The 21,438-nt window shown below is 43.6% G+C and overlaps 1 protein-coding gene across 2 annotated transcripts in view; it reads right to left on the bottom strand.

Moving 5' to 3' along the window:
• PLEKHO2 (pleckstrin homology domain containing O2) overlaps positions 1 to 21,438 on the bottom strand; it is a 59,228-nt gene that overhangs the window by 7,909 nt on the left and 29,881 nt on the right. For both annotated transcript variants that reach the window (XM_087877927.1, XM_034424696.3), the window contains 3 exons: positions 18,410 to 18,526; positions 7,355 to 7,459; positions 2,069 to 2,167 (listed from right to left, as the gene is read on the bottom strand). In XM_087877927.1, coding sequence (XP_087734053.1) covers positions 2,069 to 2,167; positions 7,355 to 7,459; positions 18,410 to 18,526 — 321 coding nt within the window. The remainder of the gene's footprint in view (positions 1 to 2,068; positions 2,168 to 7,354; positions 7,460 to 18,409; positions 18,527 to 21,438) is intronic.

Genomic DNA, 21,438 nt, shown 5'->3' with positions numbered 1-21,438 from the left:
CTATCATGCATTTTTTAAAATATTACAATTTTGTCAACGCAAGAGATTCTCTTACATTTACGGCGGCTCAAGCAAGAAGCCCCATGGAAGACTCAAACATGGAATCAAAGGAGCAGAAACCTAATCTTTATCCTTGCCTTAGGCTACCATATCTAAGTTACGGGTGAAACAAATCCAGACGACTATCAGATAGATAACAGTGACTTCTTGCTCTTTGCTGCCTGCTGGTGTTCATCTGGAGTTCTGCAGTCCAAATATGCTCACATGTTCCTGGAAACAGTTGCCGGAATGTTGGCTTCCTTCCTTACCGTAGGATTGACTTCTTGGGCCTATCTCTTCTCTTCTCTGCTCTGCTCTTCTCTTCTCTACTCTTGAGCTCTATATGGCTAGAATTCCTTGGGCTTAGAACTAGATTGTTCTAGTGATGGCTAACCTTTTTGCCGTTGTGTGCCAAAAGCGGGGGGAGCGCAAGGGGTCACACACGCATGCCAACACCCATATTTCAATGTGCCCCGTGCATGACCCCCCGTGCATGACACCCCCCCCATGCTCCCACCGCTTTTGACATGTGATGGACCAGTGGGCCTGGTAGGCCCCTTTTTTTGCCCTCCCCAGGCTCCAGAAGCTTTCTTGGAGCCTGGGGAGGGCGAAAACAGCCTTCCCCCCGGAGACCCTCCAGAGACCCTCCGTAATCATAGTTCTAGGGCTAGACTGAATCTTGACATCATTTGTCTGTCTCTCTTTCTCTCTCTCTTTCCTCTCCCTTTCTCGCTCTCTATGTCTGTCTGTCTGTCTTCCATCCATCCATCCATGTTTCTCTCTCTCTCTTCTCTTTTTCTCTACATCTATCATCTATCTATCTATCTATCTATCTATCTATCTATCTATCTATCTATCTATCTATCTCTTCTATCCATCCATCCGTCTATTTCTCTTCCTCTTTTTCTCTACATCTATCTGTCTGTCTGTCTGTCTGTCTGTCTATCTATCTATCTAATCTATCTATCATCTATCTATCGATCGATCGATCGATCGATCGATCTACCTATCTATCTCTATCTTCTATCCATCCATCCATCCGTTTCTCTTCCTCTTTTTCTCTACATCTATCTCTTTTCTTTCTTTCTATCTATCTATCTATCTATCTATCTATCTATCTATCTATCTATCTATCATCTATCATCTGTCTCTCTATCTATCTCTATCTATCTTCTATCCATCCATCCATCCATTTCTCTTCCTCTCTTTTTCTCTACATCTATCTATCTATCTATCTATCTATCTATCTATCTATCTATCTATTTTCTATCTATCCATCCATCCATCCATCCATCCATCCATCCATCCATCCATCCATCCATCTCTATCTATGTCTTTCTGTCTGTCTATATATCTGTCTGTCTCTGTCTAATATCTCCAGAGGCCTTCTCCCAGTAAAAGTCTTCCCAAATATTAGGGACATTAATCTTGTTTGGTCTACAACTATTAGGGTACTAGATCATGGGTGACCCAAAACCAGGACTTTTCTGTAGCTGTGCCCACACTATGGAATTCTCCCCCAAGGCTAAGCAATTCATTCAGTTCCCTCTATTACTGAGGAGCCAGTTTGTAACGATCTTGCCTCAGCCTTCTGCTTATTTTGGGTTTAATATTTAATTTTCTCTTCCCAGCCTACTATTTGTTCTGCATTTTAATATTTAATCATGATTTTCTTGAGGATGTTTAAGGATTGTGGCTATACCATAGGAAGCTTATGGTATAAAAACAGCTAAGAAATACCAAATGTGAGTAAAAACCAAATTATTTTTATTTAGGATGCAACCTCAATTGAAATAATTCATGGACATGTCCAGATGCATGTGGGATTATTTCAAATAATCATACCTGTCATAAAGATCAAAATTAGCTGGAGGGTGAGTATTGTGACCCTTCCCTCCCATGATGAGAAATAGCAAAACATAAACGAGGACAAAAAATAGATAGCAATGTTGCTGAATAAATGATAAAAGGAGTATTCTGATTAAATAATATAAAAGCCACGTTGGTTGGGGGTAACTCCAACTATTACCTCTTTCAAATGGCTTCTGGTAGGTGGACGACGGCCCTTCACTATCTTGGCTCTGCCTCGAGTTACGTGATCCAGAGACAGGCTCTCATCAACTTTCACCTTTAAGTGGGAGAAATAAAATAATAAAATAGAAAAAGGCTGTGATCAGAATACTGGGTAACAGTTGGAAGCGACCTAGGAGGACTTGTAGTCCAACTCCCTGACCAAGCAGGAGACCTTATCCCAGGAGTCAGCAACCCGCAGCTCTGGAGCCGCATGTGGCTCTTTCATTCCTCTGCTGTGGCTCCCGGTTGCTGGTCGGCTCCACAATTGATAGGGCTTTCGGTTAGGACAGGTAGAAGAAAAAGGATGCCACACTAGGTGACTCTATGGTGGGGGGAACCGGACTTCCGGTCAGCAGAGGAAAAACGACATCATGCTAGGAGGAGACTCTATGGTGGGGGAACGGGACTTCCGGTCAGCAAAGGAAAAAGGATGCCTTGCTAGGAGGAGACTCTATGGTGGGGGGAACCGGACTTCCGGTCAGCAGAGGAAAAATGACATCATGCTAGGAGGAGACTCTATGGTGGGGGAACGGGACTTCCGGTCAGCAAAGGAAAAAGGATGCCTTGCTAGGAGGAGACTCTGGTGGGAGAACCAGACTTCCGGTTGGCTCCAGAACTGAACGGGGGCTTCCGGTTAGGACCTTTGTGGCTCTTTGAGTGTTTGTTGCTGAGCCCTGCCTCAGGGGTGAAATCCAGCAGGTTCTGGAGAACCGGTAGCGGAAATTTTGAGCAGTTCGGAGAACCAGTAGCGGAAGTTTTGAGTAGTTCGGAGAACTGGCAAATACCACCTCTGGCTGGCCCCAGAGTGGGGTGGGAATGGGGATTTTGCAGTATCCTTCCCCCAGGAGTGGGGAGGGAATGGGGATTTTGCAGTATCCTTCCCCCAGGAGTGGGGAGGGAATGGAGATTTTGCAGTATCCTTCCCCTGCCATGCCCACCAAGCCACACCACGCCCACCAAGCCACGCCCACAGTATCGTAAAAGAAGGATTATCGTCCCAAAGTTGTAAATCTTGGCTCAATCTCTGAACCGTTAATCAACCATACCAAGCTGGATTCATACAACATGTTCGTCCCCTGAAATACTTAACTGAGCTTTGGCATATCGTGTGCACGTGACCGGTTTGGATTTTCATTGGACTGGGTAAGTGTGTGTTGCAATTACTGTCAACCTCAATGATACCAAATGGCAAGACTGAATATAAACATCTGGTTCCATGTCTATGGAGATTCTCAAGTCATCCAGGTCATGGTTGTCCCAAAGGTGCTTTTTTCAAGAGGCAACTGGACTTTCTGGGGTTTTTTTTTTTCTTTGAAGACGTTTCGCTTCTCAGCTTCTTTCGCTTCTTCAGCTGTTAAGACTGGCTTAACAACGGGAGTGATTGGCTTAAGCAAGTGTGGCAAGAAAGGTCGTAAAACAAGGCAGAGTTCCGTTAACCAATGTTTCGCTTAGCAACAGAAATGTCAGGCTCAAATTGTGGTCGTACGTTGAGGACAACCTGAAAGCCAGGGCATCCTCAACTCCAAAGTCCCTGGCTCTACCCCAGTTCACGGAGTCCTCTTAAGGCTGCCAAGATCACCCAATGAACACAATCCTCCCAATGTCTCCTTCCTGTGTAAAACGAGAGCACAAAATGGCTCAAATTCTGCCTTCTTCTCTTCTTCTGCTTAGATTTGCAAGGCAAATGCAATTAGTTTGCTGTTTCTGGCTGCCTCCGCTGCCCCCCCGCCCCCCGGCAGCCCCCATGTACAATTTGGCACACTGCCTGCAGAGCTCAATGTGAAAAGACAGCAGCCTCTCCATAACGTGACACTCGATGACAATCCAGTTCTTCTGGAAGAAGGCAGAGCAAGCAATCTTCTCGCAGACATGATCGAGACAGATACCCAAAACTCAGGTCAGTCCGATGAGCCACACTTCCCCCTTTCAGTAGGCAAAGGAAGACCCTAGAACAGTGATGGCTAACCTTTTTGCCATCGCGTGCCAGGAGCAGGGTGGGGGGATCACACACACGTGTGTGTGCCCATACCCATAATTCTATGTGCCCTGCCCCAGCGCATGCCCCCGTTCCTGGCATGTGATGGCACGGTAGGCCCGTTTTTTGCTGTCCCCAGCCTCCAGAGCCTTTCTAGGAGTCTCGGGAGGGTGAAAACGGCCTTCCCCCACACCCCTGGAGGCCCTCCGGAGACTGGAAACAGCCCATTTGCCAACTTCCGGTGGGACTGGTGAGTTGAGCTCTCGTGCCCACCGATATGGCTACGCGTGCCACCTGTGGCACGCATGCCATAGGTTCGCCATCACGGCCCTAGAACCATGATGGTGAACCTATGGCACACGTGCCAGGAGTGGCATGCAGAACCATCTCTCCGGGCATGCGAGCTGCTGCTCATTGCTTTTCCGGGTTCCACTGTACCGGAAGACCAGGTGGTGAAGGTCATCTTAAGGGCGCGTGAATGCGCACCAGGCAGCTGCTGTCCTGGTTTCCGGCGCATGCATGCGCACTGGCCAGTTGGTTTTCGTGTGCACATGTGTGCCAGTAACCAGAGAAGCAGACGCCCGGTGTGCATGCATGCATGCGAGCCGGGGCAGCTGCTCTTCCGTTTTCCTGCATGCCCGCGCCCGCTCCCGTTTCGGCATTCGGTGCCGAAAAAGGTTTGCAAAGCTGGCTGGGGAATTCTGGGAATTGAAGTCTGCCAGGCTTAAAGTTGCCAAGGTTGGAGACCCCTGTTCTAAGTCTCCTGCGTTTGGGGGAGGGGAATTAGGGAAACGTTTCTCAGGTGATGTTTCAATTTACAGGTGGTCCTCGACTTTATGACCACAACAGAGCCTCAAATTTCTGTCGCTAAGTGAGACATTGGTTATGGGAGTTTTGCCTCATTTTACCACACTTTCTCGCCACGCTTGTTAAGCAAATCGTTGCAATTGTGAAGTTAATCACACGGCTGTTGAGTGAAATCTGGCTTCCCCAACTGACTTTGCTTGTCAGAAGGTCGCAAAAGGGGGGGATCGCTTGACCCCAGGACACTGCAACCATCATAAAGAGGAGTCAGTTGCCAAGCGTCCAAATTTTGATCGCCGTACGGAGGCTGCCAATGGTCATAAGTGTGGAAAAACGGTCGTAAGTCACTTTTTGCAGTGCTGTTGTGACTTGGAATGGTCACTAAACAAACCATCGTATATCGAGGACTACCTGAGCAGACTCTACAATCTTCAGTATGGCCCGTGTTAAAATTGTGAGAAACCACAGCAATGTTTTTTAGTAGTCGCGGTGAACCTCCAGGGGTGCTATGTATGTGGTGCGACTCAAAACTTAAGGAACATTTATGAATGAAGAAAAAAAATTGATCTTCACAGCCTAGGCAGGATTGATCTAGAAAAGAGACACGCGTGTCCAGGTGGCCTACCAGATCTCTTGTCATTTCCCCCATCTTTGAAAATGTCCTTCCCTTTTCCTATTCGAATTTTGAGCCCCGGTGGCGCAGTGGTTAAGAGTGCAGTACTGCAGGCTACTTCTGCTGACTGCCAGCTGCCTGCAATTTGGCCTTTCGAATCTCACCAGGCTCAAGGTTGACTCAGCCTTCCCTCCTACCGAGGTGGGTAAAATGAGGAACCAAAATTGTTGGGGGCAATATGCTGACTCTGTAAACTGCTTAGAGAGGGCTGTAAAGCACTGTGAAGCGGTATATACCATATTTTTCGGAGTATAAGACACACCTTCCCCCCCTAAAGGGGGATGAAAATTTGGGTGTGTCTTATACACCGAATGTAGCCCCGCCCACCCATTGGCCTCCACCCTTTGGCCTCTGCCTCCCAGCAATTTACCTCCTTGCAGCAAGCAGCAAGAAGAAAGAGCCCATTTTAGCTTCAGCACAGCCTAATTAGCACAAGTTGATTGTGGGGTGGATCAGCCTCCCGACTCTCAGCTGTTTCAGGCTGCAGGGATTCCCATTGCCTATTGCTGCACGGGCCTCTGCTGCTTGCTGCAAGGAGGTAAATTGCTGGGAGCAGGGTTTTTTTTTTCTTGTGCTAATCAAGCTATGCTGAAAACGAAAATGAAAGTAAAACAGGCTGTTTGCTGCAACGAGGCAAAATTGCTGGGAGGCAGAGGCAGATTTCTTTTTCTTCTTTTCCTCACCAAAAAAGATAGGTGCGTCTTATAGTCCGGAGCGCTTTATACTCCGAAAAATACAGTAAATCTAGGTGCTATTGCTAATGCTCTTCAGATGCCTTGGATTTCAGCCTGCCCCTGAATTTCAAAGGCTGAAGTCCAGAACATCTGAGGGGCATCAAGATGGAGGAGACTGCTCTAGAAATCCCTTTGCGTTCATATCCAGTCCTCTGCAACCTGTTTTGGGTTCTGCAGCAGATTCACAATACAGTTTGCAGCAAGTCAATGCAGGAAGGTAGTTCCCTGAAGCCAGGAAGTCTGAAAAGCCACAGAACCACAGTTTCATTTCAGCACCGCTACATGCCTCTCCCGTGGCTCTCTTTTACAGTCACCAATGTTTCTCTTTTTTAGCTCTAATTTCTTTCTGCTGATCTTCTTTAGACTCATGTCTCTTTCCATCCACAGGTGAATAAATTAAGACGTGGTGGCTTCAGCCTACAGCAGTGATGGCTAACCTTTTTGCCATTGCGTGCCAGGAGAGGGGGGTGGGTGGGGGAGGTTCGCACATGCGCGTGCCCACACCCATAATTTATGCGCGCCCCCTGCACATGCGCGTGCAACCCGCCCTCCCCCACCCGCTCCTGGCAAGCGATGGCCTGGTAGGCCCATTTTTCTTTCTTACCTGGTTCCAGATCCTCTCTATGCATCTGGGGAGGGCGAAAACAGCCTTCCCCACCCAAACTAGGAGTCTCTGGAGGCTGGGGACAGCAAAAAACGTCATTTCCTGTCCCACCGGGAGTTGGGAAATGGGCCCTTTCAGGCCTCCGGAGGCAAGGGAAGGATACTGCAAATTCTCCATTCTCACCACACTCCAGGGGAAGGATACTGCAAAATCTCCATTCCCTCCCCACTCCAGGGGAAGGATACTGTAAAATCTCCATTCCCACCCCACTCTGGGGCCAGCCAGAGGTGGTATTTGCCAGTTCTCCAAACTACTCAAAATTTCCGCTAGAATTTCAGAATCTGCTGGATTTCACCCCTGTTGTATAGGGCGGTATTAGTACCTCATGTGACCTTGATTGTATCCCTCTGTTAATGCAATTTAGGATTGTCTTGGCTGCGACTACAACTGACCTCATCAAATATCTTATTCTTTCCTCGGCTGATGCCATCGTTGAGCGCTTTCATCCACAATTCCTTTTCTTCTGGGGTCGATGCCTGGAATTTGATATCTTGCACCTGAGCAGGAAAAAAAAAAACAGGAGGGGAGTTTGCCTGAAAGCAATTCACATTTCACTACAAAAAAAAAGAATAATAATTCCTTGCAATACCAGCTGGTGCTATCCAGTTTCTCCCCCCAGGAAGAGATTTTCTTATCAGGGCCAGAGAATGGACCTGAAATGGCCCAGAAGAACGGCTCCCTGTCACTCAAAATATGTGTCACAACCGCCAATGTGCAACACCTGCTGGCACGTGATTTATTGAGCTTTTCAACCCCCGATAGGCCAACTATGGATAAATCCAAGAAAAGAAAAGTTTCAGAAGAAAACAGAACGTTTAATTCAACTACATATGCTAGTTTTGTGGCCGCTCAAGAAATAGTCAGGCATGGAAAAGGTTTTGTGGCTCCCGGTGTTTTCTTTTCTGTGGGAAATGGGGCCAAATGGCTCTTTGAGTGTTTAAGGTTGCAGACCCCTGGCCCAGATGCAAGATAATGGGCATAGTTTGATGAACCAATTATCTGCCTTCCTATCTACCGGTAGGGAAGGTAAGTGAGTCCCACTGCTGGATTCAGTCCAATAACCAAAAGGCACAACCTCATCCATAGAAGATCAAGGACTGTCATTAATCCAAGCAATGTAAAAACACCTGATTTTGCAAAAATCACTCAGGGAAGAAATGTTCCAGTACAGCAACTACTGCTGGCCCCAATGCATCCTTCCTGATAATGCTGCCATCATCACCATTTTCGTCATCATCACAAGGGAATCAACCAAAATATGTCAAGGAAAAAGAGCTTCCTTTGCACTAGGAATAGGAGGGAAAGAGAGAGAGAAAGAGAGAGAAAGAAAGAAAGAGAGAGGGAGAGAGAGGGAGGAAATCATGCTTCATGAAATAGGGAGATCCAATGCCAAGATATAGGTTTAATACATGTGTTCCTCTGCCTTTTGCCCTCTCCCTTTTTATCTTCACACCAAGGGAGGATTGCAACCTAATCTTAGTTAACAATGGATGGAAAATAATCAACGATCGAACCCAACCTAGAACTAAGGGAGAAATTTCCTGACTGAGAATTAAGCAGTGGAACAGCTTGCCTTCAGAAGTGGTGGGTGCTCTTAACACTGGAGACTTTTAGGAAGAGATTGGACAACCGTTTGTCTGAGAGATTGTAGGGTTTTTCCTGGTTGAGCAGGGGGTTAGACTAGAAGACCTCCAAGGTCCCTTCTAATTCTATTATTCTGTTAAAAAAAGGAACTAATTGGATAAGATAACCTCTGCCATCTACTGTATCTCCCACCCATTTGCCACGGAATGGGTGTCCATCCAAAATTTGCCAGATTTGATCCTTTGCACCTTCTAGACCTCATTCGTTCACTCACTTTATATGACTGCCTTTCTATTAGGCGCACAAGGTAGCAGCACAGATAATATTGGGCTCAGGGCCCTTTTCAACAATACGATGTTAGGATTCTATCAAATATAATGAAATCCATTTTTCATTCTTGCTATTGCCCAGGGGTGTCAAACTTGATTTCATTGAGGGCTACATCAAGGTTGTGTTTGACTTTGGGGAGGAGCAGGGTGGGTGTGGCCAGGGTGGGTGTGGCCAGCTCGATGTCACTCGTGTTGGGGGTGCCTGTGCTGGCCAGAGCATTCTGCCAGCAAAAATGGGCTCCTGAGCTCCGTTTTTGGCTGCACCGGCATCCTGCAACCCTCTGCCAGTGAAAACTGAGCTTGGGAGGGCTGCCCGCGGCCCTCCTGAGCTCCTTTTGCTGGCAGAGGCACCGCGGGTCGGTCCTTTGCTGCGTCCAGGATGGCCCCACAGATCTAAGCATCCCCGCGGGCCGGATCCAGCCCCTGGGGCTTGAGTTTGATACCTCTGCTATAGCCCAACCAAGGTGTTGTGGTCCATCAGCAGCCTGCGGAGCTGGCAGCAGAGTCGGACAGTGAGGAAGCTGGGGAGGAACACGGGCCAGTCCTGGAGTCTGGGGAAGGCTCGGACGAGGGGTCTGCGTCGGAGGCAGAGATGGGGCCAGAGCCATCTGGGAGTTATGTGCGGACTCCGGAGCCTCCAGAGTCAGACATCAGAGAGGCAGAGGAACAGGGGGAGCCTGTTCCTTGTGCATGCATACACAGAGCTGCCAGAAGGCAAGGACAGTTAAAACAAAAGGGATGACTTGGGAGTAAGGCTTGGAGATGATTGGCCCCTCCCATAAGACATGAAGGAAGAGCAAAGGCACGTGGGCCTTTGCAGGAAGCAACATTGTGGATGGTGTTGGTTTGTATTTTGAAGCTCTGTTTTTGACTCTGTGTTTCCGTGTGGCCTTGCCAAGATAATTGCCAATTAGGTCTTTGGCAGCGTGTCAAAGAAGATAAAGGTGGGTGTTTACCAGCCTTATCCGAAGGACTGTGACAAGACTTCTGTTGGACTATTTATAAACTCTTGTTGATTCAATGAAAGGAATTCACAGCTGTTAAAATAAAAAAAAGGATTTTGGGGACTAATTGTGTGCTTTTTACTATATCAGGAAGCCTAGATCAGAACACAAGGTTTTGGAGGAGAGATGCCCACCTGCCCTCAAGAGCCGGAACAAGTTATGCAACACAGCCTTGAATTTGCAGAAGGCAAAGGCAAGCACACAAACGATGAGAGAATGGAGCGAAGCAATTTCTCTCCTCCTTCCATTTTTATTTTATTTTTAAAATTTTTTGCAGCAGCTGTTGCCAAGGGAGGAGTTCCCCGTTGGAAACGGAGACGCCAAACTTGTTGGATGAGCATCTGCTTCCGTCTGAGCTCCCAAACAACTGAACTGGAATCACCCTTATTAACAAAGTCGCTTGCAATAGCGCCTCTACTGAACGCAAGAGGCAGGGGTTCTTGTTGATGTTGTTTTTAACAGTCATTTAAACTCTAAGCACAGTCCCCATTGATCCAACTTCCTTTCTGCCACAGCAAGTTGTTGGCTGGAAAGCAGGGCAATGGAGGGGGGAAGGGAAACGGGGAGGGTCAGGCTCAGTTTGTTCGGACAAAGGGGGAAAGAGAGAGAGAGAGAGAGAGAGAGAAATATCTTGGTTCCTTTCCCAAGCAGGCATGCTTTCTCCATGAAGTCAGAGTATAGCCTATTCTTTCTCCTTAATCAGGAAGGAGTCTGCCTGAATGATCAGGCTTTTGCCCCCGTTGTAGACTTTGGTGAAATCTGAACTGGTTTGCTACCAGTTCGCTGACTGCGTATGCGCGGGCCAAATGCGTACTACATGCGCATATGCAGTACACTGTCAGATGTAAATGCCTTATTCTCCAATGTGTAAATAATGTATATATGGAACATCAGAGGTTAACTTATTCTTTGGACTTTAATGTATTCATAACTTACCACTCCCATTCCTAGCTCCACCCCTTGTATATATAAGGAGCCACCCTCACCATTCTCGTCGCTTCTACCTTGAATATTCAGTGAATATAGAATGCCTATCATAATTAAAAAGAAATATATTTAAAGCTCTAACTCTTATTATCTTTATTGAGTCTGATCCTGAAAATATTGCAACAAGCTGGTAGCAGAGGATGGTTAATTGACTCAATAAGTAATTAAAAATGTCCAAGAAAGATAGGCCCAACACCAGGGCCTACAGCAAAGAAATAGAAACTGATCAAGAGATGATCAACGAATCCACCAATGCGATTTCGAGAGAATCCGAAGAATACACCACTGAAGAAGAAGAACTAATGAGTGAAAATAATGACCAGAAAGAAATCGAAATAGAAAATAACGAACTCAGGTCAGAGATATTAAAGATACTAAAAAGCCAAAAGAATGATGAAAGTCTCATCGCGGACCTCCAGGAGATGCTGAAGAACAGCGGAGCAGCGAGAGAGAAAAACGTCATTAAAGAAAAACCCAAAGATCAAAAAACCGTAAGTGAGATGACTACTGAGAAAATAGTTGTTAAAAAGAAAAGATGTGATCCCGCGCGAAATTTTGAATGGCAGCCATCTTGGTTTCAACGAACTTCAAAAGAGAATGGAGCAGAGCCAATCAAAACGCTCAGTTCAAAATTTCTGGCGCGAAAAACACTATCAGACGAAGAAAGTGAGAAAGAAGTCTCAAACTCTTCAGATGATCCAAAATCAGAAAGTGAAGACGATTTAACAAAATCTCAAGTAAAATCAGCAATGAAAACGCTCTTTGCTGCTTTTGGGCCAAGACTGAAAATTACCAAGACATCCACGAAGAAGCAAGAAATCAAACCGGCGACTCAAGACCTGCACGCTCCCATCCTGGCTTCGAAAGCGACGACGCCCGAGCCCAGAGAGCCATGCCGATTTCGCCCTACACCACAGACAAGATCGAATACCAACGCACACAAAAAGAAGAAAAGAACCGTCGCCACCACCAGAACCCCAAAAACCGAGCCAGAGACCGACTCATCTGAGGAGGAGCGGATCGAGAGAGCTGAAAGGGAGAGAACCTTCCACGACGCCACCAAAGAAGAAATGAGCAACGCGCATGTGCGAAACTACGTAGACGACCCAGAAGGACTTGAACTGGCCAGAGAACCGCGCAGACTCATTGCAAGCATCCCAATGCCGTTCTGTAATTTCCTGCACTTGAGAGATCACGGACTGCCCCAGGTTGTAAGTAATGGACAGAATAATGTAGGTAACTTACCCAGTGACTTCCCAAAACTTAGAATTGATGGCATTAATTTACAAGAGTGGTACCAACAGCTTCAGGTTATTTTCATGAAAGAAAATTTACTATTCTTTATAACTAGCCCTCCAAGAAGACCTTGGACTTTAAAAATAGATTGTTTACATCATAGAGCATTTTTCATAATAATATCTAGCGTGTCTCCTACAATGTATCATAGCATCAAACCAAACCTAACTGTATCAGAAATAATTCAATGCATGTTTAATCTATTTCACAGCGATAGCGTAGCTACAACCACAAGAATGTCTAAGGATTTCTTTTCCTCTAGAGTAAAACCAGGGGTTTCTATAAGTGAGCATTTGATAAATCTAAACAAAATAAGAGCTGAGCTACAATTGAGGGGGGAAGTGATTTCAGATCAAACAATGAAAAGTGTTATTATCAATTCACTTGATCCATCATGGGATAGCTTTATGTCACACTTAGATACCATTAACTTGGGATATTTATCCATAGAAAGTCTATCTAACAAATTGATAACAGAAGACAATTCAAGAAAAAATCGATCCAGTAACCAAACAGACCACAAACCTTTTAGGAAAGTAGTCTTTCAAGATAAACATAATGAGGCCTTTAGATGCTACAATTGTGGATCCAGGGAACATAGTAGAAGAGACTGCCCCAAAGTCTCAAGAGAGAGACATAGACCAGAACATAGGAGCAAATATAATTACAGACAATCTTCCACAGATAGACACAAATATAGAAGTCCACCAAATTACAAAGAAGGTAGAGGGGGTAGAGAAAATTCAAAAGAGAGGAAATCTGGGTCACTGAATGGGCTAAATAAACAAGACAGCACCAGAACACAACAGGATGAGAATAACAATTGGCTTATTGATTCTGGTGCAACAAATCACACCACCAACAACAAAAGTATATTATCTTCATTTATAGAAGATAAGTTTGTGATAAAGGTAGCTAATCAAGAAAAAGTTCAAGTACTAGGCAAAGGAAATGTGACCTTGCCTGGTCTAGGGAAAATAGAGGGGGTATTATTAATCCCAGAAATACCTCACAACATACTAAGTGCCATAAAATTAAGCAGAGAATCTGATATCAATATAGTTTTCTCAAAGGGGAAGGCAACTATAGAAAAGAACAAAACAAATGTAGGTACTGTAATGATAAAAGGAGGTCTACCTTATCTGATAACTAAAGAAAGATGTTTACATAACATTGATTCAAATATGGAAGATTGTATTGAAGCAGATGATGAAAATGTCAGTAACAGTGACAATGATGAGTGTAGAATAACTCATGATCACAAAAATACATACAAGGAAAAGAAACCAAAAATAGGTAAACCAATTCATGATGAGTGTGCTCACATCTTACACAGGAAGTTAGGACATGCAAGCTTTCCTGTAGTACAAAAAATGACTGAACACGCAGAAGGTGTCAAAATAAAAAATTGTGAAAATTATTTGGAATGCTCAGTATGTAAATCCACCAAACTAAAAACCAGTCCCAGACCAAAAAAATCTAACAGATCAACTAACAATATTTTTGATTTGGTACATATGGACTTAGTTGGCCCATTAAGTCCCTCAATTACCTATAGAAAACGTTACTTCCTAACAATAGTGGATGACTACAGCCGATATGGTTTTGTTTACACATTAAAGCACAAGGATGAAACATTTCAGAAATTTAAGGAATTCTACAAACGTATAGAAACACAACATAATATCAGAATAAAGCAAATTATGACAGATAGGGGATGTGAATTCATGTCTAAAGAATTCTCCCAATGGTTAAAGGATAGAGGAATGTTACATTTCACGTCCAATCCTTTTTCTGCATTTCAAAATGGAGTTGCAGAGAGGAAAAATTCCACACTACAAACCATGATTAGGTGCACATTAGAGGATGCTGGTTTAGGCAAACAATTTTGGTCAGAGGCATTACATTATTCGAATTACACTCAAAATAGAACCTGGTCCAGTATTGTGAATAAGACACCATATGAGGTGATGTACAATAGAAAACCCAAATTATCACACATGCACATATTTGGAGTCACTGCAGACGTACACATACCTAAACAATTGAGGAGAAAGGGAGAAAACGTATCCAGGAGATTAAGATTCATGGGATACGAAACTGGAACCAAAGGGTACAGATTTATTGATAGTAATAACAAATTTATAGTATCCAGAACAGCTGTGTTCCATGAACAGGCCAATTGGTCAAAATTGCACCTTAATGAAATATTTCCTAATAAATGTAAAGATACGATATCTTGCGAGGAAGGAACAACAGAAAATCAAAATATTAACAAAAGTAAGAACAAAACCAAAACTTGGACTAATAGTCAGCATAAAATAAAGACAGACACATTAACAAAAAAGGAAGCTAGATATTTGCATGATAACCATAGCAAGCCTGAAAGAACTATTAGAAACAATAGAAACCAAATACCAAATAAATACAAAGATTACGTAATGCATATGAATGGAGAACAAATAACACCTAATACATATGAAGAAGTATTGAAACTTCCACATGAAGAAAGAGAAAAATGGGAACTAGCTATGGAAAAAGAGATGGAAAGTTTACAAGGATTAAATGTATTCACACCTGCGATCGCACCTAAGGATAAAACAATTATAGGTACCAGGTGGATTTATAAAATTAAGAACTTAGAAGGAGGCAATACCTTATACAAGGCTAGACTAGTTGCACAAGGCTATGCACAAAAATATCCAGAAGACTATACTGATACATATTCACCCACAGTGAGAACAGAGAGTGTCAAAACAGCCCTTGTAGTAGCATCTGCACTCAATCTGGACGTATTCCAATATGACATACAGACCGCATACTTACATGCAAAATTAGATAAGGAAATATATGTAAGAGCACCACACAGTCAATACACTAATAAGAACGAAATTTGGTTATTAAATAAGAGTCTGTACGGATTAAAGCAATCCGGCAAAAGATGGTACGATTGCTTGGTAAAAGTACTTAAGACCATGGATTTCAACGCCACCACTGCTGATAACTGTTTCTTTGTAAAAAAGAGTAATGATCATATTGAATTTGTATTAATTTACGTGGACGATATTTTATACATTGGAAAGCATAAAGAGAGCAGGGAAATCTTTGTAAATAAGTTAAATGAACACTTCTCACTGAAATCTCTGGGTAAAGTGAATAAATACCTTGGTGTGCAAATTAACAAAACTAAAAGGGGATTCAAACTTACACAGAAAGATAAAATCATCGAACTCCTAAACAAATGTAACTTAAATAATGCCAAAACCTGTGACACCCCTATGCAAACTGATTTTCTTAGAAACACTGATGAATCTTCCCCTGAGTTTAAAGACAACACATTTTACAGATCAGTTATAGGTTCACTCCTTTATATATCTAATTGGACTAGGCCAGATATTGCATTACCTCTCAATCTATTGTCAAGATATGTTAGTAAACCAACCTTGTATCATTGGGAAGCTGTCAAAAGAATTCTAAGATATCTGAAGGGTACATTAGATTTTTGTTTAATGTTGGAACCCAATAATGACAGAGAACCAAAAATTACTTGTTATGCTGATGCAGATTGGGCTGGTGATACATCATGCAGAAAGAGTACTTCTGGTTATGTTTTTCTATTGAATGATTGTCCAGTTTACTGGTATACTGGTAAACAAGAACTAGTAGCCACTTCTACTACAGAAGCGGAATATGTTTGTTTGTCCAAGGCTGCAAATAACCTTGTATGGTTCAATGATCTGATCACTGATGTTTGGAAGAAACCCACTTTACCATTTATTATGCATGAAGACAATAAAGCGGCCATTGAAATATCCAGATCCGATGCAATTGGACAAAGGTCCAGGCATATTGATATAAAGTTTAAGCATGTGAGACAACTGTCTCAAGACGGATTCATTAAAGCAATACATTGCGATACTTCTGAACAATTAGCTGACATATTAACAAAACCCTTACCTTCTAAACAACACAAATATTTAACTTCTAAATTATATGTATTATATTGTCCTGAATCAGAATGTAATTGGTGTTGTGTAACGAACCGGCATTTAGAGGGGGATTTGTCAGATGTAAATGCCTTATTCTCCAATGTGTAAATAATGTATATATGGAACATCAGAGGTTAACTTATTCTTTGGACTTTAATGTATTCATAACTTACCACTCCCATTCCTAGCTCCACCCCTTGTATATATAAGGAGCCACCCTCACCATTCTCGTCGCTTCTACCTTGAATATTCAGTGAATATAGAATGCCTATCATAATTAAAAAGAAATATATTTAAAGCTCTAACTCTTATTATCTTTATTGAGTCTGATCCTGAAAATATTGCAACATACACATAAAATGCACGCTGTGTGCACACACGCACAGTACGAGCCAAGCATGTGGAAAAAGGAGGCTTCGGAAGTTAAGTATAACAGTGAGGGTGTGCTGTGCAATTTAGATTTACTAGAAAGCAGGATTTTCGTACTTTCTAGAGATTTTAAATAGCGCAGAACAGCTGATTGTTGGAAATACCGGTTCGGAAGAACTGGTAGGGGTTTTTTTTACTACCGATTCGCCTGAACTGGTGTGAACCAGTAGGATTTCACCACTGCTTTGATGGTTAAAGAGTTGTGTCACCGGCTCATTCTATGATGATTTTTCCATTATTGGATTACCGTATTTTTCAGAGTATAAAACGTACCTTTTCCCCCCAAAAAAGAGGGTGAAAATCTGGGTGCGTCTTATACTCCGAATGTAGCCCCGCCCAGCTTCTCAAACGGAGGTTTCAGAGGCTGAAAAAAGCATCAGAAACAAAGCTTCAGAAAAGAAGCCCCAAACAGAGCTTCAGAGGCTTTTTTTCTGAAGCTCTGTTTCGGAGGCTTTCAGAGGCAGAAAAAAAAGTTTTTTCTGAAACAGAGTTTCAGAAGTTTCAGAGGCTGGAAAAAGCTGACAACCAAGGAACCTGTTGCTAAAATTCACCTGTGGGAACAGCTGATTGGGGGGTATTCCGGGAGGCCGATCCACCTGCCAATCAGCTTTTTTCTTATTTTCCTCCCCAAAAACTAAGGTGTGTCTTATACTCCAAAAAATACAGTATCTGTTCTTGGCTGCCTTGGTTGCATGCAGTTATACAATCCAGGGAGGAGGTTGCCAGTAGCATAGTCCAGGAGGTGAAAGAGAAATAACCGAGATGTCCAAAGAAAGGAGAACTTCAGAAAAGGCCCTTACAAAGGTTCAGGCTTCTTCTGCCCATCCAAGATATGTCTTCCCAGGAGAAGGCCACATCTGAAGATGGATATAATCTTCCAGACGTGACATAGAGCTGCCTCTGAACAGAAGTTTGGAGGACAGAGTTCCAGTCTTGTTTATTATAAGTGATCATAAGAAGCACAAGATTGCGCCAGTCTTAGGGAGTGCCCACATAGTATTTAAGGAACAAATTCTTCTGAGTCTGTCACAATTAGATCTATATACCAATCTTCATAGAGAATTAATGGAGCAAATTGCAAAATATTTTTTTTTTAAAAAAAAAACAAAGATCAACCCAATGCTATAAAACTCTGGTAGCATTCTAACCACTGGGAGGGAGGGAGGAAGGAATAGTATTTAGACTTATATACCGCTTCACAGTGCTTTACAGCCCTCTCTAAGCAGTTTACAGAGTCAGCCTCTTGCCCTCAACAATCTGGGTCCTCATTTTACCGACCTCGAAAAGATGGAAGGCAGAATCAACCTTGAGCCAGTCAGGATCGAACTGCTGTAGTCAGCAGAATTAGTCTGCAATACTACATTGTAACTACTATTTATTTATTTATTTTTATATATATATATATATATATATATATATATATATATATATATATATATATATATATATATATATATATATATATATATATATATATATATATATACACACACACACACACACACACACACACACACACACACACTACCTTTCTCCCGTAGGACTCAAGGCGGTGTACAGTCAAGAAAAATATAGATTCACAAACATCATAAAATTGCTAATTAAAATTATTATTATAACATAATCCTACTATGCAGGAAGGAAGGAAGGAAGGAAGGAAGGAAGGAAGGAAGGAAGAAGGAAGGAGGGAGGGAGGGAGGGAGGGAGGGAGGGAGGGAGGGAGGAAGGAAGGAAGGAAGGAAGGAAGGAAGGAAGGAAGGAAGGAAGGAAGGAAGGTAAAGAGATGGGAATGGGAAGGAGTTTCATATAGAACAGAAAGGACTTCTTACCTTGCATCCTGGAGAATGGATTAAAATGAATCTGTTTTTCCGTTTCAGGAGCGCTCGCAAATCTTGGCATCGATCATAATGCTCCAGTTCAAGACTCTCAGCACATTTCTGTTCTTCCTATAAGAGACAACACTGCTATTTTTTCCTCTACTGTAAAGCATGAAATGTGACACCCCACTGCAAGGCAGGCGCTAATGATCCCAGGTTAGGGAAGTCTATGCTCGTGCTACACCTCAACTCAATCTCTGGAGTCACCCAGAGGGCCACCCGGAGTCACCTATGTGTGAGTTGGGTGGCTGCATTAATTTGTTTAATAAACAAATCGAAGCTGTGCCTCTGCTTCTCTATCGCTGCAATGGTCAACCAGTTCTAACTGACTGTATGAGCCATTCTTGAGGCTGCTCAGAGCAGCAATGATCTAATGGGGTCATTACGCGCCATCCCAAGTTCCCCGTTTTGTATCACCTATTGAAGGGGTCAGCAACCTGCAGCTCTGGAGCCGCATGTGGCTCTTTCATCCCTCTGCTGCGGCTCCCTGTCGCCAGTTGGCTCCACAATTGATAGGGCTTTCGGTTAGGACAGACAGAGGAACAACTTCTCAACAACTTCCAAAAGGACTAGGGGGGGCATGATAGCAGTGTTCCAATATTTGAGGGACTGCCACAAAGAACAGGGGTATGCGTGTGTCAATTGATTTTCCAAACCACCCGAGGACAGGACAGGAAACAATGGATGGAAACTAATCAAGGAGAGAAGCAACCTGGAATTAAAGGAGGAAACTTCCTAACAGTGAGGACAATTAACCAGTGGAACAGAAGTTGCCTCCAGAAATTGTGAATGCTTCATTACTCGGGTTTTTTAAAGAGGAGACTGGACAGTCACTTGTCTGAAATGTTTTAGGCTCTCTTGCTTAAGCAGGGGGCTGGACTAGAAGACTTCCAAAGTCCCTTCCAGCTCTACTCTGATTCCGATTCATTGTAAACCTAAAAAAAAATAGTTAATAGTTTGGCATCTCTAGAACAGTGTTTTTCAACCTCGGAAGCTTGAAGATGGGTGGACTTGAAGTAGAGAAACACTGCTCTAGAGCATCACACTTGGGATTCCTGTTGGAGACAACCAAGACACATCATCTAGTTCTGGGGTATCAAACTCCTTATGTGGTCGGATCTGGCCCACGGGGCCTCCCGGTCTATCCGCGTTGCTTCACCCCAGTCTACCCACTGAGAAAAGGAAACATTGGGCCAGCGTGCCTTTGGCCCGGTCTACCCAATGCAAAGAGGAAACATGCCAACAGTTTGGGGTGCGGCGTCAATCTGGCCACGCCCACCCATCTACCCACCCCCGCCCACCCCCAAGGTCAACCACAGCCCTGATGTGGCCCTCAATGAAATTGAGTTTGACACCCCTGATCTAGCTCAAAGAACTCCTACTGGAGTAACTAGGAATCAACTTAAATTTAACTTTATTGCCATTGTACGTATATACACAGTATACCCATACAACGAAATTCACTTAACACCCAAAGACCAGGTCCAACACACATAACAATTCCCAAACACCCTCCCACCACCACCCACCACAATTCCCCATCCCTAAACCACCCAAACATCCACACAACAGACCAAGTAATGCTGTCCAACAGCTCACTTGACGGCGGCCCTTTAGTTCATGGTTGAGTGCAGTTATAGCTCTGGGATAAAAAACTATTCAGAAAACTTGGTTGTCTTCAAGCAATTTCTCCCCTAGTTTGTGGGCCTCTGAAGGAACAGTGTCTTGTTGACAGTATCTACGTGATGAGATCATCACTCTCAAAAAACTTCTCCATGTATTTGTGCTTCTGCATGAATCAAAGGTTACTTATGTTCAGCCTGAATAAATACAGGTGGAGAGAGAGAGGAGAGAGGGAGAGGGAGAGAGGGAGAAGGAGAGAAAGGGAGGGGGGGAGAGAGAGGGAGGGAGAGAGGGGGGGGCTTTCTTCTATTTTGCATAATTAAAACTTCTTAAACTTAAGTGTGCTACATGCTGAGTCACTGGTCTGCAAGTAAAAAAGAAGCAGCAAGCAAAGGAATGAGTGAGTTGACTGAGATATAACCCAAACGCTCGACTCCAGCTCACTCCTGATTTCAAATTACCGTATTTTTCGGAGTATAAGATGCACCGGACTATAAGACGCACCTACCTTTTTTGGTGAAGAAAACTCTGAGCAATTTTGCCTCCTTGCAGCAAATAGCCTGCTTTACTTTCATTTTCGTTTTCAGCATAGCTTGATTAGCACAAGAAGAAGAAAAAAATCTGCTCCCAGCAATTTACCTCCTTGCAGCAAGCAGCAGAGCCCTGCACAAAACAGCTGAGAGCAAAACAGCTGAGAGTTAGGAGGCCGATCCAATCAACTTGTGCTAATCAGGATGTGCTGAAGCTGAAAGGAGCTATTTCTTCTTGCTGCTTGCTGCAAGGAGGTAAATTGCTGGGAGCAGATTTTTTCTTCTGGTGGCTCAGCAGACTGATAGCATTGTGATTAACACCAGCTGTCTGCAATTGCTGTAAGTTCGAATCTCACCAGGCTCAAGGTTGACTCAGCCTTCCATCCTTTCTAAGGTAGGTAAATTGAGGACCCAGTTTGTGGGGGCAATAAGCTGACTTTGTATAAATATACAAAAGTATGAAGGCTATTGCTTAACGCATTGTAAGCCGCCCTGAGTCTCCGGAGAAGGGCGGCATATAAATCAAATTTAAAAAAAAAAGGAGGTAAATTGCTGGGAGGCAGAGGCCAAAGGGTGGGGGCCAGTGGGTGGACGGGGCTACATTCAGTGTATAAGACGCACCTAAATTTTCACCCCTTTTTGGGGGGGAGGTGCATCTTATACTCCGAAAAATACGGTACATTTAATTTCCTTCTTTAAAAAAAGGATTATTTGAACTTGCTCTTGCTGACTACAGTAGTGAAGCAGGTTGGAATAATGACTAACGCATGAAAGAAAGAATATTTTTAACCCTACATTCTCAGTCAGCAGCCTTTTCATGATCCCAAG

The sequence above is a fragment of the Pantherophis guttatus genome, chromosome 13 (assembly GCF_059756535.1).
Source record: "Pantherophis guttatus breed Tessera chromosome 13, ASM5975653v1, whole genome shotgun sequence".
NCBI classification, from domain to species: Eukaryota; Metazoa; Chordata; class Lepidosauria; order Squamata; family Colubridae; genus Pantherophis; species Pantherophis guttatus.
This window is presented reverse-complemented; position numbering and strand designations above follow the sequence as displayed.